This window comes from Heloderma suspectum, chromosome 2 (genome assembly GCF_057233095.1).
Source record: "Heloderma suspectum isolate Gila_16-S chromosome 2, 16-S_ref, whole genome shotgun sequence".
Classification (NCBI taxonomy): domain Eukaryota; kingdom Metazoa; phylum Chordata; class Lepidosauria; order Squamata; family Helodermatidae; genus Heloderma; species Heloderma suspectum.
In genome coordinates this window covers 77,610,821-77,628,737 of record NC_139459.1, presented here as the reverse complement: position 1 = coordinate 77,628,737, position 17,917 = coordinate 77,610,821, and the positions used below count along the sequence as shown (strand labels likewise).

At 41.8% G+C, this 17,917-nt stretch overlaps 1 protein-coding gene across 5 annotated transcripts in view; it reads right to left on the bottom strand.

The window, feature by feature from the left end:
- Positions 1-16,038: 16,038 nt before the first annotated feature.
- Positions 16,039-17,917, bottom strand: part of DMXL1 (Dmx like 1) — a 133,213-nt gene continuing 131,334 nt past the window's right edge. For all 5 annotated transcript variants that reach the window (XM_084833929.1, XM_084833932.1, XM_084833930.1 and 2 more), the window contains one exon: positions 16,039-17,863. In XM_084833929.1, coding sequence (XP_084690055.1) covers positions 17,639-17,863 — 225 coding nt within the window. In that variant the 3' untranslated portion in view covers positions 16,039-17,638. The remainder of the gene's footprint in view (positions 17,864-17,917) is intronic.

Genomic DNA, 17,917 nt, shown 5'->3' with positions numbered 1-17,917 from the left:
AATCTTAGAAGGCTGTGTGGCTGTGACTGTCACGAAGGGACCCTGCACTTCTGAATTTGCCACTACTCTACTGCTATCCAATACAGGGTGGACAGAGCCTCTCCTCCCCGCTCCAGCTGCCCTGCATTTGCGGCTAGACAGCTGATTAGCTGGACGGTGCATAGGAAGAGTGGTAACAATGCTTCTGCGGTCCCCTCCCCACCCCCGGGAATGTCCCCTTTTCTCCTGCTCCGTGCTGTTCTTATGAACATGGAGACAGGGACGAACCACGCTGCCTATGAGGTAGCAGGGGCGGGGAGTAACGTTCCCAGAAACCAAAAATCCTGTGGCCGTCTAGACACTGTCTAGCAGCCATAGGATTGCGCCCTTAATAAATGTTCAAGACTGCAATGGAAATTATATATACTAGTAACAGGTCCTGATTTTCAAATAGGTATTTAAAACATAAACTGCTTTTCTTTTAAATTATTCAGTATTGGCATACAAAAGTATAAAAACAACATAACAGTGAGAGGTCAGAGAATAAATACGTTTGTCTAAATAAACTTAAGAATTATTTAAAAAACAACAACAAATATTGATATTTCCAAGTTTTTGGGATTTAATATCTTGACAGTCCTCCTTTGCTTTTAACTCCAGTTCTTTGTTCTTAAGATTCGCTGCCTTACCTTCCTTTATTAAAGAGACACAGGAGTACCCCTTTAATTAAGATGAGTCACACAAAAAAGGTTCTGCAATTATAAGCCTCAAAATTCTACTGCTTATAAAAATAACACCTGTAGAGCAACATGAGATAACCTTAAGTCTGGTCTTAAACCGGCAGGTTTTTATCATTGAATTGATTATACGTTCCTCTTTTTAAGTCTTTCTTTTACTTCACAGTCTTCAACTTCAGCAGTTTAGGGAAGCCTAAACAGAGGTGCCCATTCCTGATTTTAAAAAGGAGACATACAGTTTTACATTATTGTCACAGGTTCAGCCTGTCTTGGGTGTGTGGGTGTTTTGTTTTTAACGATGTTGCATCTCAATACAAATGTCTCACTGGTACACAATAATTAACACATATTAGTCTGCTCCAGGTGAAAAGCTTCTGGACTATCCTAGAGCTCAGTAACGCTGAAGCTGAAACTTCTCACTGGAATTAAAACCCCAAAAGTTTATTTATGAGACACAATGAACACTCATGGAGAGCTTTAAACATTTTTGGAAGTGAAAAGACCTGTTTAGAGCAGAGATTACCTCAGCCACTTTTCCCTACTGCCACTGAGATCAGTAATTTGACTCCTGTGCTTCCTTCCCTCTCTCATAGTGTCTGAAATGTAACATCTGAACAGAGAAAGCCCACAATCCCCATCACTCATTAATCACATGAAGGGGCTCCACAGGTACAAAGGAGCAGTGTGGCCATACATCTGGTCCCATCCCTGAGATCATGTATTTACTTGGCCCTGCTCCACCGATGTCCACACGCTATGCCTGGATGGACATCTGCATAGGCTTCCATGTGGGCTGGAAACCTGTGTGATCAAGGTTCCTGCTCACACCAAGCCTATGTGCCACTCCTCCCTGTACCCATTGAATCCCTCCATATGATTAATACATGAGAGGGGTTCATTTTTATTTGAATGCAGTCCTACAATTTCTTTGAGAAAAGTCCTACAAGTCCCAGTATTCCCCAGCCAGCTATGGCGGTTGGGGCATGCTGGGAATTGTGGGACTTGTTTCTGTCTAAAGATGAATAGGATTGCATCCTAAGAGATCTAACAAAGTGGGCACAATTGTATGTTTCCTGGGTGGGAAAGATATCAATTATTAAGATCAGGAGTGGGTGGTTTGGGGGGCAATTCCCCCCCCCAGTGGTCTGCACTCCTGCTCCTGCAGCAAAAAGAGGGGGGAAATGGTGGGTTTCAAATTATATTTGCCTTTAGTAAGCCTCTGTAATGGTTTGCTACCAAATTTTGCTGGCAAGCCGCCGATTTTTTTCTTCCCCTGCTCCGATTTCGGGGGGGATGGTGAGGACCACATGCGGTCCATGGGCTGCGTGTTGCCTACCCTTGCTTTAGATGAATAAGTGGCCACAAATTCTTTTTTTGGTTTTAAATATTCGTTTGCAACTAATACTTTGATTACAAAATAGGCAGTGGAGGCTGGTGACTCTGATGTCAGTACGGCATGGAATCCACTCTCGGTTTCTGTCAGAACCAGTCAGAACTCTAAAGGAGCTATCCAAGGTGCTGAACCCTATCCCCAAACTGGGTTCAGCATCTTGGATAGCTCCTTTAGAGTTCGTACTGGTTCTGACTGAAACCCAGAATGGATTTTCCACTCTGCTGACATTGGAGCCACCAGCCTCCACTGGTAATGGGAAGGGGAGCCTGGGTGGAATATGCAGGTGCAGCCTGACCCTAGGCATATTTACTGAGACACAAAGCCTCACTGAGTTCAGTGAGGCAGGGCTTACTCACAAGGAAATGTGGAGAGCCAGCAGGGCTGCAGCAGCGTTAATAAATACAGTCCCCTGATTGAGTTCCTTGCTCATAAGAGCCCAGTGAAGTGGAACAGCAGGCAGAGACCTGCAGATGGTGCCCAAGAGTATGGAGAGAATCCTCACACAAACTGGCAGTGAAATGCCTGGGGAGCTTCCATTCCTCCTTGGATTTTCTGAAGTACCTTCCTTCCTCTCCTCTCAAGCTCCAGCCAATATGGCTCTCCTGCCTACATATCATCCCTCATAACAGACAGCCCAGTCCTGTCATAAGAAAGATGCACTGGGTTCAGTGGCGCTTACTCCAAAGTAAGCTGTACTGCTTCTTGAGTTACGCCTTAATTATTATTTTTAAATCATTTTTTATTGTGAGTTCTAACAAAACAAATAAAAACATAACAAAACCAAAAAAAAATTAAAAATATAACGACATATTCTAAAATCCTCAGTTTCAAATATTACAAATATTATTCTAGGGGAAAAAAAGAGAGAGAAAGAATAGGTTACACGTAAACTTCAGTAAAAGCAGACCAGATATCCAAATATAAGTTATTCCTAAATTTTGGGATGTACATACAAATGACAAGAATGCCCATTAGAAACAATTAGACTATACAAAGGCCATTGTGTGTATGTGTGCTGGGCAGAGGCAGGGGCAGCAGATACATTAAATCAGTCTTCCATAATGTCGTCCTCCAGATGTTTTGGAATACAGTTCCCAGCATTCCTGACCATTGGCCATGCTGGCCAAAGGTGATAGGAGCTGAAGTCCAAAATATTAAAGTAAGTTTTGCATTTGTTTATTCTGTGTTAATTTTAGTAGTAAGTTAATGTGGCTCTTACACTCACTTTTTGTGGCCAAGGTGACTCCTACTTGAAAAATAGTGAAGATATGATTAATATGATTAAAGTGACAAAGGGTAGGGAAGGGAGGCAGTAGGAAAAAAAAGTTTTTGAAAAATAGTCTTTGTGTTATTTTAGAACAACAGAATTCAGGATGCTGTAAATCCTGATATATTCTTGGGCATAATTTAATCAACTTCGAGAGCAATTCCATGCTCCCTGGGAGAGCATCTCAGAGACCATAAGATATGTTGGAGTCCCCCTCCTGATGCCATAGACACTCCTATGACTTCGAGAGAAGGACTCTGGATCCCAATCCCTCCCCCTACCTGCCTGCCCCCTCACAGCCTCCTGTGGTGGCTGCTTCCCAAGTGACCTCATAGAGGTCAAACCGGGCTGTTCTGGTGGGTGGGGAAGGCAGGGGAGAGGTCCTGTGGCCTCTCCAGTCCAAGCCCTGCCCTTGGCATTGCAACCTCTCTAGACAGGCTCAGTGAACCACCTAGAGGAAAAATGTAAAAAAGGAGGACTGAGACAAAAATCGCCTCTGTCTTTCAACATCACAGTAATTCAAGTCTATGCCCCAACCACTGAGGCCGAGAAGCTGAGGTTGATCGGTTCTATGAAGACCTACAACACCTTCTAGAACTAACACCAAAAAAAGATGTCCTCTTCATCATAGGGGATTGGAATGCTAAAGTAGGAAGTCAAGAAATCACCGGGATAACAGGCAGGCATGGCCTTGGTGTACAAAATGAAGCAGGACAAAAGCTAATAGAGTTTTGCCAAGAGAACATGCTGATCATAGCAAACACTCTTTTCCAACAGCACAAGAGGCGACTCTACACATGGACGTCACCAGATGGTCAATATCGAAATCAGATTGATTATGTCCTTTGCAGCCAAAGATGGAGAAGCTCCATACAGTCAGTAAAAACAAGACCTGGAGCTGACTGTGGCTCAGATCATGAGCTGCGTCTTGCAAAATTTCGTCTTAAATTGAAGAACGTCTGGAAAACCACTAAACCGTTCAGGTATGACCTAAATCATATCCCTGATGAATATACAGTGGAGGTGAGGAATAGATTTCAGGGATTAGACCTGATAGACAGAGTGCCTGAGGAACTATGGACGGAGGTCCGTAACATTGTTCAGGAGGCAGCAACGAAATCCATCCCAAAGAAAAAGAAATGCAAGAAAGCAAAGTGGCTGTCTGAGGAGGCTTTACAAGTAGCTGAGGAAAGAAGGGAAGCGAAAAGCAAGGGAGAAAGGGGAAGATATACCCAACTGAATGCAGAGTTCCAGAGAATAGCAAGGAGAGACAAGAAGGCCTTCTTAAATGAACAATGCAAAGAAATCGAGGAAAACAACAGAATGGGAAAGACTAGAGATCTCTTCAAGAAAATTGGAGATCTCAAGGGAACGTTTTGTGCAAAGACGGGCATGATAAAGGACAAAGAAGGCAGGGACCTAACAGAAGCAGATGAGATTAAGAAGAGGTGGCAAGAATACATAGAAGAACTATACAGGAAAGATCTAAATGTCCCTGATAGCCATGATAGTGCGGTCACTGAACTTGAGCCGGACATCCTCGAGAGTGAAGTCAAGTGGGCCTTAGGAAGCATTAGTAACAACAAAGCTAGCGGAGATGACAGTATTCCAGCCGAGCTATTTAAAATCCTAAAAGATGATGCTGTTAAAGTGCTGCATTCAATATGCCAACAAATCTGGAACACTCAACAGTGGCCACAAGACTGGAAAAGGTCAGTTTACATTCCAATTCCAAAAGAAGGGCAATGCCAAAGAGTGTTCAAACTACCGCACAATTGCGCTCATTTCACATGCCAGCAAGGTGATGCTCAAAATCCTACAAGCTAGGCTTCAGCAGTATGTGAACCGAGAACTACCGGAAGTACAAGCTGCGTTTCGAAGAGGCAGAGGAACTAGAGATCAAATCGCCAACATTCACTGCATCATGGAGAAAGCAAGAGAATTCCAGAAAAACATCTATTTCTGCTTCATTGACTACGCTAAAGCCTTTGATTGTGTGGATCACAACAAACTGTGGCAAATTCTTAAAGTGATGGGAGTACCAGACCACCTTACCTGTCTCCTGAGAAACCTGTACGAGGGTCAAGAAGCAACAGTCAGAACCAGACATGGAACAACCGATTGGTTCAAAATTGGGAAAGGAGTACGACAAGGCTGCATATTGTCACCCTGCTTATTTAACTTCAATGCAGAGTACATCATGAGAAATGCCGGGTTGGATGAATCAGAGGTCGGAATTAAGATTGCTGGGAGAATTATCAACAACCTCCGATATGCAGACGATACCACCCTAATGGCAGAAAGCGAAGAGGATCTCAAGAGCCTCTTGTTGAGGGTGAAAGAGGAGAGTGCAAAAGCTGGTTTGAAACTCAACATTAAAAAAACGAAGATCATGGCATCTGGCCCCATCACTTCCTGGCATATAGAAGGGGGAGAAATGGAAGCAGTGACAGATTTTACTTTCTTGGGCTCCAAGATCACCGCAGACGGTGACTGTAGCCATGAAATTAAAAGACGCTTGCTCCTTGGGAGGAAAGCTATGGCCAACCTAGACAGCATAGTAAGAAGCAGAGACATCACCTTGCCGACAAAGGTCCGTCTAATCAAAGCTATGGTTTTCCCAGTAGTAATGTATGGCTGTGAGAGCTGGACTATAAGGAAGGCTGAGCGCCGAAGAATTGATGCTTTCGAACTGTGGTGCTGGAGAAGACTCTTACGAGTCCCCTGGACTGCAAGGAGGTCAAATCAGTCCATCCTAAAGGAAATCAACCCTGAGTGCTCATTGGAAGGACAGATGCTGAAGCTGAAGCTCCAATATTTTGGCCACCTAATGCGAAGAGAAAACTCCCTGGAAAAGACCCTGATGCTGGGAAAGACTGAAGGCCAAAGGAGAAGGGGACGGCAGAGGATGAGATGGCTAGATAGCATCACGGATGCAAGGAATATGAACTTGAGCACGCTCCGGGAGAGAGCGCAGGACAGGAAGGCCTGGCGTGCTATGGTCCATGGGGTCACGAAGAGTCGGACACGACTGAACGACTGAACAACAACAACTTGCCCTGCCGGTAGCAGCACAGAGAATACTCAGAAGCTTCCAAGAATAGAAGCTTCTACTTTTTGGGCTGCAACCCCATAGGGTTGTACCCTTAATCATTTTAGAATTGACTAATTTAAGATCTCATTTAAGAAGGGATATTTAGAAACAAGGTCTTTGTTTATTGTATGTTAACTTTCATTATTTAATTTGTAACTGTTCTGAGAAGCATATATAACAAAACCAAAAGTTCAGTGAGTGACACTGCTTCAGTCTCTGTCTTACCTACCTCTCAAGGTGTTTGTGAACATAAAATGGGGGAATCCCATAATCACCACCCTGATCTCCTTGGAGGAAGTGTGCGATACAAATACAATCTATATAGGCAATAAATATTGAGTATTTCAGTATCTTCTGAAGTACCACCATTTTGTCAAGAAAGCTACTTTGAGCTTTCTGTCCATTCCTGGTACAAATATAAGACACTTGCCTTTTTCCCAGGGACTTCACATTACCAACCATTTTGTTATTGATTCAGGTTATGCTTCACAATTAAACTTTTATTTATTTATTTATTTGATTTATTAGCCGCCCATCTGGCTGGCTATCCGGCCACTCTGGGCAGCATACAATACTAGTAACAAATTTACATCATCTTATACAAGCAAAGCAGGAATAAGCAGTCAGAACCATTTGCTTAGCTTGTTACAAGATGCTGTTGTAGAGTCTAAAGAAGAAAAGATTTTCAAAGAAAATCAAGATGCAGGATTCCGAAGGAATGCTACTGCTACACAATGAAGTCCCAAAGCATCTGGCTATCCCTCTCTGAGAGGCAGGCCACAAGTAAGATACAATTACCTCTGTGTGCCCAGTGAGGCTTTCGATTTAGCACCCCAAGCAGCATAGCAAATGTCTTGAAAATCACTTTGTGATGTCTGTCATATGAAGCTTTTGCTGTTTTAAGGGGGGAAATTGCATGCCTAAAATAGCTCTTTGGGCTGAGGACAGATTGCTGTACCAGATGGACCTTTGGTCTAATCGAGCAAAACAATGATGTTTTTGATGTGCATCACTTTTGTAATAGAAGCTACAGGACTTATATTAACTCCCCCTTAAAAAAAACTTTCAGTAACAACCTTTCCAAAACATAAGGCTTCTTCAAGTATAGTTGGGTGCGCCTAATGTGTCTAGAACAGGGATGGGTAGAAAGTAGATCTCCAGATGTTTTTGACTTAAATTCCCAGCATTCCTGACCATTGGCCATGATGGCAGGGACTTCTGGGAGTTGGTCCAAAACATCTGGAGATCTATCTTCTGCCCACCTGTGGTCTGGAATGATAGGGCTAAAGCCCCAGGTACTTGCAACAAATAGTGACTCCCATTCTAAAGGAAAAAAGGCGGCTGGAGAGTTATATTCCGCTTCTTGTTTATATGAATCTAACAGCACATATGTGCCCAAGTAAAATGTGCCAAAGGCTTTTTAACCTAGAGTCAAGGGCACAGTGGCAGGAAGTGTGCAGTAATGCAGCTAGGGCTGGACCTCAAGGCTGAAGTGCAAGACCTGGCAACCCAGGGGCCCCCATATAACCACCCAGAAAGTGGCAGATAATGGGGACATTGGCAAGTAGGCTCACTGGGGCTGTTGCTGCTTGCCACAGCATCCTTTTTTAAACATTGTATAGAGTGGGAGGCACCTGGCTGGGTGTACCTGGTATGTACCTGGTTACAGGTACTCATTTTATGATTTGTACTTTTAAAATATATTATCCCTTTCTACAAAAAATGGTGCTTATTCCCAAGTAAATGTGTTTAGCATCAGGGGCAGCAGAAGCAAACTCAATTTTATTCATGTAGTCATGATGGTGCCATGATTTCAGTGAGTTTAAAATATGAAACAGCATATGCACAGAGGATTTTTTTTTTTTTAAAGTCAGGGTTTGCAAACTCTCTTTTGCTTGCTCTAATGTATCAGGAATGCAGAAGTAGTTGTAAAGCATGGAATGGGGTGTGTGGGGAGTTAGTTGTGTATTTCATAACTGAGGTAATACACATGGCTGTCTAAAGGCCCCCCCACATAGGACCATTAACTCCACAGTCTAAAATGACCTAACTGAACCTGGAAGTGAGGTGCCCAAGGGGAAATAAGCAGCATCTCTGGTTGGGTTCTCTAGAATGGTGAATTAGCAGTGAGGCCAGAGATTAGAATGATTGGATTTAATTTATTACAAAAAATCAAGTATACGCATAAACAACATTCAAATGGGACCAGCAGCTATTTAACTCCATGCATGGAGGAGTCTATGGGTGGTGGAGAGAAGGACTAAAACTGAGGGTATGCAGGGGGTTTAGGCAGGAGGAGGAGAGGCTGCTCCAAATAAGGAGGGCACAAGGAGTTAGTTAGGCATCTCATTGGAATGGTGATAGGAGCCAGAGTGTTGATAACCTGATCCACAGAAGCATGGGTTAACCAGTTTAGTGTTACTATGGGAAGGATCGAGCCGCAAATATTACCTATTCCAAGGCAAAGAGAACATTTGCCGGGGGAGGGGGGTGATGTCTGATGTGAGCTGGGAATGAATTTTACAGACCTGAACACCAGTTATAAAAATTGCAATGGTCCTTAAAAATTAGGATTACATCATTTTTGTTCTCTTTTTTTTTTGCTAAATAATTTCTTCTTTTTTTTTTGCTCCTTTCTGACATTGTTGTGTCCTCTTAAGAATATTGTATTGTTGGGAAACTGTAGCTACCGATTAGGTTGCTGGTATTGTTTATTTCATTTATAAAGATAAAAAATAAAATATTAAAAAAATATATGGATTACTTTCTGTTGAAAGGTATTGATGGGGGACTGAAGGCTGGTGTTGTCTTGATAGGTCCCCTCAAGCCCTAAGTTTCCAAGTATAAAATAATAACAATTGAGCTACAGCAGGAGGGAAGATGGTGGGGGGAAGTGGACTATGGGAGAAGAGCATGAACTGAACTTTTACTGGAAATAATTCCTTTTTAAAACATTGGTTTGGGGTGCAATCCTATGGCCGCTAGTCAGCGGCTAGACGGCCATAGGATAGGTTGGTTCCCGGGAACTGACCTTAGATCCCGCACTCTGAGGTTGGTTTCCTGAGAACCGGCCTCCACCCCTCCCGCACTGCCTCATAGGCAGTGTGGAACAGCCCTTGCGCTCCACACTTGGAAGAGGAGCGTGGAGCGACAAAATCAAGGCGTTCCTGGGAGCATGTCGGGGCGGGGAAGTCAGAAATGCCGGTACGGTACATCCTACATGTTGTCCGGCTGCCGCTTCCTGCGCTCAAAGGTCCCATGGCTAGACAGCCGAAATCAGCTGTCTAGCCGTAAATACAGGGTGGCTGAAGTGCAGAGGGGGCGATCCCCTCCATGCTTCTCATGCCCTGCATTGGATAGGCAGTTGCCTCCGAGTTCGGAAGTGGCCGCCTATCCCAATAGGATTGCGCCCTCTAAGGAAGGGTTTCCCCCTAGGATCAACAGAGGTGAGGGGGTATTTAGCATTCTAGTGGGCTTGGCATGAGTGTGAGAGTGCAGATGGGGGTGGTCTGTGCAAATTCTGGGTGTAGGTCCTTAGCCTTAACAGATGCTAATGAGTATTAATGGTTTATTGGTGGTGGCTATGCCTTGGCATGGAGCTTTTCCTTTTTAGGACTTTGGATCAGGGATGTGCTTTGTGTGGGTTAGGTACTGAGCAGGAGGAGGGCCTCTGTGTATTCCATAGCTCCTACACCCATTGCATAAGAGAGAAAACCCCATCTGTTTTGTACACCAAAAGAGATGATTCCATGTGCATTTGCTTTATTGCCCTGTATGCTGAAGCTTTTACTTGGCATACTTTACCCAATCAATGTGGAGTCCAGCATTAGGAGTATACATAAGATGATAGCAAAGCTGAGCTTCTTGGTAACATCTGTAGCACAAGTTATATTGCTTCTATTGCCCACTCTTTATTTTGCCCACTCGCTTAACAAGATCAGCCTCGGATGGCCTTCTCTGTTCCATCAGCCAGGACAGCTAGGCTGGTGAGGACGAGGGAGAGGGCCTTCTCTGTGGTGGCCCCACTCTGTGGAACTCCCTCCCTAGGGAACTCTGCCATGCCCCCTCTTTAATGAGCTTCTGCCATGCATTAAAAATGTGGTTGTTCAGGCAGGCTTTTGGGGTGGGTTAGCGTATTTTTAGAAATATGTTTTAATGTAGCATATTATTGTTTTAAAACAGTTTGTATTGATGTACATTGCCGAGAGTGGCTGGGTGACCAGCTAGATGGGCGATTAAGAATTTGATAGATAGATAGATGGATGGATGGATGGATGGATGGATGGATGGATGGATGTGCATCTACAATTCTGGTCTCCACATGTAAAAAACGATATTGTAGTGTTGAGGAAAAAGTGCAGAAAAGAGCATCTAAAGTGACTGATGGACTGGCGCAACTCCCCTATGAAAAAAGGTTACATCTTGGCTGTTTTGCTCAGGAAAAGACATGATAGAAGTGTACAAAATTATGCATGATGTAGAGAAAGTGAATAGGAGAGTTTTTCTCCCTCTGTCATAATACTAGAACCAGCGATCATCCCATGTGGCTGATGGGGAGATTCCGGATTGAAAAAAGAAAGTACTTCACATAATGCATAAACTATGGAATTTGCTACCACAAGATGTAATGATGGCCACCAATTTTGATGGCTTTAACAGGTCCAGTTCTGGGCGCCACACTTTAAGAAGGATGCAGACAAGTTGGAGAGGGTTCAGAGGAGGGCAACGAAGATGATCAGGGGACTGGAAACAAGGCCCTATGAGGAGAGACTGAAAGAACCGGGCATGTTTAGCCTTGAGAAGAGAAGACTGAGGGGGGATATGATAGTGCTGTTCAAGTACTTGAAAGGCTGTCACAGAGAGGAAGGCCAGGATCTCTTCTTGATCATCCCAGAGTGCTGGGCACGGAATCATGGGCTCAAGTTAGAGGAAGCCAGATTCCGGCTGAACATCAGGAAAAACTTCCTGTTAGAGCAATACGACAATGGAACCAATTACCTGGGGAGGTAGTGGGCTCTACTACTGGAGGCATTCAAGATGAATCTGGACAGCCATCCGTCAGGGATGCTTTGACTTGGATTCCTGCATTGAGCAGGGGGTTAGACTTGATGGTCTTATAGGGCCCTTCCAACCCTATGAGTCTATGAAATTTCTGGAGGATCGGACTATCAATGACTACTAGCCCTGATGGATATACGCTACCTCCAGTATCAGAGGCAGTATGCCTATGTACAGCAGTACACCAGTTGCTGGAGAACAGAACTGGGAGGGTACTGTTGCATTCCTGTCCTACTTGTACATTTCCCTCTGTCAGCTGGTTGGCCACTGTGTGAAAAGAATGCTGGACTAGATGGACCCTTGGTCTGATCTAGCATGGCTCTTACATTCTTATGAGAAAGGGCCAGGATAGCACGTTATTACTTTGTTTTTTCTGCAGCAGTTCCCAGTACAAAAGCTGCTACTCAGGTTTAAAACACAACTTGTTTTTGGTAGTAGAAATTGCTACACCAAAAAAGGAAGCTAATTTGTTTCGCGAGGTTCTCTCTTTAATATGCATGTCCCTTTTCTGGATCCAATCCTTGATGTTTGAAATTGGCCTTCTCCAATCTGGTGCCTTCCAAACGTTTTGGACTTCAGCTCGCATCAGCCCTGGCCAATATGGCCACTGGTCAGGAATTCTAGGAGTTTTATTCCAAAACATCTGGAGTGCACCAGGTTGGGAAGTCTGTTCTCCATAATAGGGGCACTGCTGTAGACACAATTGCATTCTGACTGAACAAATAATTGTTTAAGAAGCCACTGCCTAGTACCAAATCAACTATCAAGTTCTATGGTAGAAAGGGAGTACCTTGCAGTGTGCACATTTATAGAAAGCCTCTTGCCACACTGGTGCCTCACTGGTGCCGGGCGAAACTTCAGTAAGAAGGTGCCAAGATACACCCCTGGCAATTGTGCCTGGCTTATTGGATATGAGCTTCCCCACAAGTCTTTTGAACATCTTGAAAGGTTGATTGAACAAGAACCTTTGGGCCAGCCCTATCAACAAATTATTATATTTTTACTGACGGGAACAGGTTCTTATGGGCTTTTCTGCCTCGGGTAGCAAAATCTTGTCAGCCTTGGGTACAATGCATCTTGACTCAGTATATTATATTTGCTGCTGCTGCTATTTGCTGCTCCACCTCAGGCAGTAAAATATCTGGGGCCAGTCCTGAAGAACCTGTTTCCACACACTACAGTTTCTAGATTATAGCAATTATGTGCATGTCATGAAGAGATTTACTTAACAGTCATAACCAAAAGACATGTTATGATGGAAAAGAACTAAGGAGTGAGGTGCTCATTTCAGGCTTTCTGCACCATACCTGATTCCAAGGAGGTAAATGAAGGTACAGGAATACATTAATTCCCTCCCAAATCTTCCCATGCTTCTGGCTTGCAGGTGCCAGATGCAGAAGTTAAAAGAAGCAGAATGGGAAAAAGTAATTTTTAAAGCCTCAGTACTTCATAGTATTTTGATACCCTTTGTGCAGGAGGATTTTGCTGAACAAATACAGCAATTTTACACTATGAGATAATACATACAAAAGATAGCAAGAGCCATGACAAACATGTTCAGTAGTATTTTGGTCTACAACTCCATCAGCTCCAGCCACTACTTTTTAAGAATGTTGCTTAAATCACACACACACACACACACACACACACACATCTTGTACTCTCCAATCAATCTGGAGCAATGACCACCCATTGTTCAGTATCAAGACATCACAAATCACAATCTGTACTTCATCCACATGTTTATTAGAAGGGATAAGGAAAAATCCATCCTTTTCTCATTCTTCAATCACCCCATGGACAGGTTCAGTTCTAAAATGATTTCCCACTATGGTGAGCCAGGTGGTGAGTGGAAGTATTCACTTTGAACTAAACCCACTTACCCATTCATTTGAATTCAATGAACTATGGTTTGTTTAGTCACATGTGGGCAACCTACAACCACTCTTTGTGGTCCACAGAACCTTGTCCACTTTTTCCCTTCACCCAGCTAATTAGCTGGGTGGCAAGGAACATTATTTTCTGGCCACTAATAGCAGCAGGGAAACAGCAATCTTGATTGGGATAGCAGTGTGGAGGAGAGGCATTCACTTCCCCACTGAGCAAGCCTATCCCCAGGTAGGTCATACTCCCAGCCTGCAAAACAGCTGTTCGGTGCGCTTGAAGGAGCATGATCTCTCCCCATTTGGGTGAAGAGGGACATGTCCTTCTCCACAAGAAAACGGAGAGCTTTTGAAAGCTAGGATTGCGCTGGCACCATCTCAGGTTTCAATGGTCTTCTCTTTCTCTCTCTCCTTGATCTCAGTGGGCAGGGAGGGGAGGTTTAAGCCTCCCTGTCCCTGCACACTGAGATGTGGATGGGTGGGGTGGAAGAGTACCTGTTGCATAACTCCCAACCCATTGCTTGTCACTGCATGTGGCCCCTGGGACCAAAAGGTTTGTTCACTTGTGGTTTAAAATAAGGTTAGCAAGAACAAGCCCAGATCAAACCATGCTTTCAGATTCTGGAATGTTCTCAAACCAAGTTTAAACCTAGCGCCCTGCAGGTAGTTTGGTCTACAGCTCCCATAAGCTCCAACCATCATGGCCAATAGTCAGGGATTATGGGAGCTGTAGTCTAAAATATCTGGAAAAAACTGGTTTTATACAAACCACAGTTTCTTGAGTTCAAACATCGGGGAACTGGGATTAGTTTAACACTCCACTGTAGTGTTGGGTTTGTTTTTTTTAAAGTATCAATCTGCTATTGAGGTCCAACAGACCCCTTTAAAGTACTAGCTGGAGACAAAGATATGATTTGATTTCAGAACAACTCCAGTTTAACAGAAAAAATAGACTTTATTGTTATCAGATTCCACAAACAATCTAGCACAAAAACTATCAGGGTACATTGGACCCCACAAAGTTAAAAGACAAATTAAGACAAACAAAAAAATGCCTAGGACTTGTAATAAGGGGTCCAATGTACCCCAGTAGCCTAGTAGCACTCCCTCCCCACAAACAACATTACAAATAAGAATTCAAGTGTTGCATGTTTGCACAGTGAAAGTTAACTCCTGTGTCAATATAAAGCCAAATTGGATCAGAACTCACACCCTAAAGAAACATTTACTCCTGTGATGATCCATTGGACATCCCTGCAGTGCTTTGTATTTCTTTTAACACAGGAACGTCCAGAATTGTTTTTCTCACAAAACTAGAAAAATCTACTCCAGTGCTATTGAGTAGAAAAAAATGGAATTTATGATATGGGCAAAATGCTATGGGGATAGAATGTTTAAGTGTTTGGTAGTTTCACTTTTCCATTAATTGCAACAAAGTTAAGTCAGATCCCTTAGTCAGTTTATCATAAGAACAGAAGCAGAAAGTTTCAACCTCCTCCCTTGTCGCGCAAAGGGGGAAGGAGGGAGGAGTACACGAGCCTGAGGCACAAAAATGTAATTTACTGTTCAGATACTAATCAGGGTAAAGCAAGTCATGTAAAATTATTACTATCTTTAAAATGTCCTTCATTGCTGAAGCATGTGTGTCTACATATAAAGTTCATAGCAACTATGGCATTTTGGAAGAACCAATCTCTGTATGATTGTTTATTTAGGCATGAGTGTGTAGATACACAACAATATTACAGGATTTTAGTTATTCGCTTAAGAGCATTCTTCATGAAAACACTCATTCACCCATTTTCTAGTAGAAATGCAGAACTTTACACAATATTGGAATCTTGACAAACTTAAAAGTGCAAATGAAAAAAGGTTATTAAAGATTATATTATTTCTCAAAATATAAATTTCCATCTTAAATCTGCTAATATAAAAGTAAAAGTGACTGTTTGAATTGCAAGTAACCTTAATCGTAACATTTTAGTACAATAGGCTGTCTTGCAATTAAAATATAAATTTCAGCAACTGAAAAATTTGGATTTGTTGCTGAACAGTGAAATGCATCTTCCCACATTGGTCTTTTGAATTGAAATGTGAAGAGCAACAGTATTTATAGAAGCAATGATTTAAAACACATACATTTTTAAAAAATGGTCACAGTACTAAGACTCACAATTCATTCCTAAATACTTGCGCAGGCTGTTTGTTATGCCAGTGTTCATTCTCCTACAACCCTAGCACATGATCATTGTTGATGACATGGTACTGGTCCCACAATGGTCACGCACCACTCTAAGTGCTTATTTGCTGATGTAACATGTCTCAGGATAAGGTTATTAAACATATGCCTTCCAGGCATGTGACTAAATATACACAGAACACATTTAAACATGGTAAAACTTTTTATGCTGAGTAGTCATTGTGGCCTTATCACTGTGACTTTAAAGACTGGGAGTGCAATCCTACATGTGTTTAGACAGCAAAAAGTCCTACAACTCCCAGCATTCCTCAAATGGCTGGGGAATGCTGGGAGTTGTAGGACTTTTTTGCTATCTAAACATGCATAGGATTGTGCCTTTTTGGCGAAGATCAATGTAGTATCAATTAATTTACACATAATGCAGAGGGAAAATTAAAATCCACTGTATTTAAACAACTGCCCTAGCTCTTTAAAATGCTGCCCTGCATGTCTTTTCTACAATAGTAGCATATGTTATTGCACAAGTTTAAGTTCAGGTTAAGTGCTTAAAAAACACTCTAACTACTGCTTGCACATAAATCTGCTAAAATTACATTATATAAAATTTACAAAATAGTACTTTTAAAAGAAGCGTCCTGAGAATATTACAAAATTCATTATACAAGCCCTTCATCTTTGTTTTATTTACAGCATTCATTGCCAGACAGATTTGTTTTACATAAAATTGTATTGATACTGTTTTTTCACAAAATATTTTAGCAAAAAGTATATCACTTGCATTTGAGTAACCAGTCTCTTATCTAGTTTGACGTATGTTTCAAGCTTTCTACACTTCTACACTAAAAGAGTAACTCAAAACTGTTACGTTACATCGGCTGTTTTAGCACATAGAAAATGTTGAAGGCTTTGTGCATTTTTATATTTTGGTCAAAACAGTTAACATATAATATTTTTACATTTTGGCAAAAAGAAACCTCAACCTCTTAGTTCAGTTTTTTTCAGTTACAAATCTATAGTATATTTTATACATTAGAATAGTAATTTTCTTTTGCAACGTTTTCTAAATTTGTTTACATCAGAAAGATAATTACAAAGCTTAAATGCTATGTTCTAGGTGCTGGAAAAGTCAGCATATTGGGCTAAATGAAAACAAATTCACTGGAAAGAGTAAATAGCATGGTTTGTCTATTTTCTGTTAATTTACTGATACTTTAAAGATACAGAATTTTATAAAAGAAATATTCTAATTTAGTATCCTATGCAACACATTCCTATACTTCATTCTATTGACACTAAAGCTTCTTGTATTACTTTTTTTAATATAATTCTTAAAACAGTTTTATGAGGAAGATATTCACACAGTATTTGCATATTTTTAAACAGGGCTCAGTTAAAAATATATTCTGTATATCTCTTGGTTTAAGGTAAAGGCTGCCATCCGGATAGCAGTCATTCAAGCATGGAAAATTCCAAGAAGAAGGTTTATCCTTCAGTTCTTTGATCTGTAGGAGGAGTTCAAATTGCAACAATGATCAGCTTAGATCTCAGGAACTGGGTATCAATGGTGGCTCAACTATTAGAATGTCTTCCTACTTTAAGTCCCAGTACAGCATAGGTATCTGCTTATTTTACACAAGTACAATCCATATTCATAGTTCTCTAGGAATTTGGCAACAGACAGTTCTGTTTAACAGGCTAAGCAAGATAACGTCATAAGGCTTCCTTATGGAATGGTCTTGGAGAATAAATGGAAAAGACCATGCTCACCTACATGGGATGAGGCATTACCAAAATTAAAAACACAGAACAGTTCAGCAACGTACATATCATAAATATTTACTGAATCGTCTCAGATTGCTTGTAGGCAAAATCAGAAGGAACTTATTAATCTTTAAGGCATCAGTGCATCAAGGACTAAAGCTCCAATAAATAAATATAAACATCAGAAAGTGTTATTGTGGTACAATCATCAACATACTTTACATTTTTTAGACACTTGTAAAATATTTTCCAGTATTAACACCGCTTTAAAGCATAAGTTTGACATCAGTTTTCAACACTTCACTAAATGACTTAAATCGATCAGGCAAAATTCTCATCTTTACTGTCCCATCTGCTCCACAGGAGAATATGTGATTTGCTGGTCCTGTCTCAATCTGCATGACACCTGTGCCAAGATTTCTGAAAATAGACTGTCGAGAATGTTCATTGATGAAAGTATGAAGAAGACTGAAGTTAGACAGACTCCATACCTAAGAAACACAAACAGAAATAAAATCAATGGGTTGGATTTTTAAAAAATTATT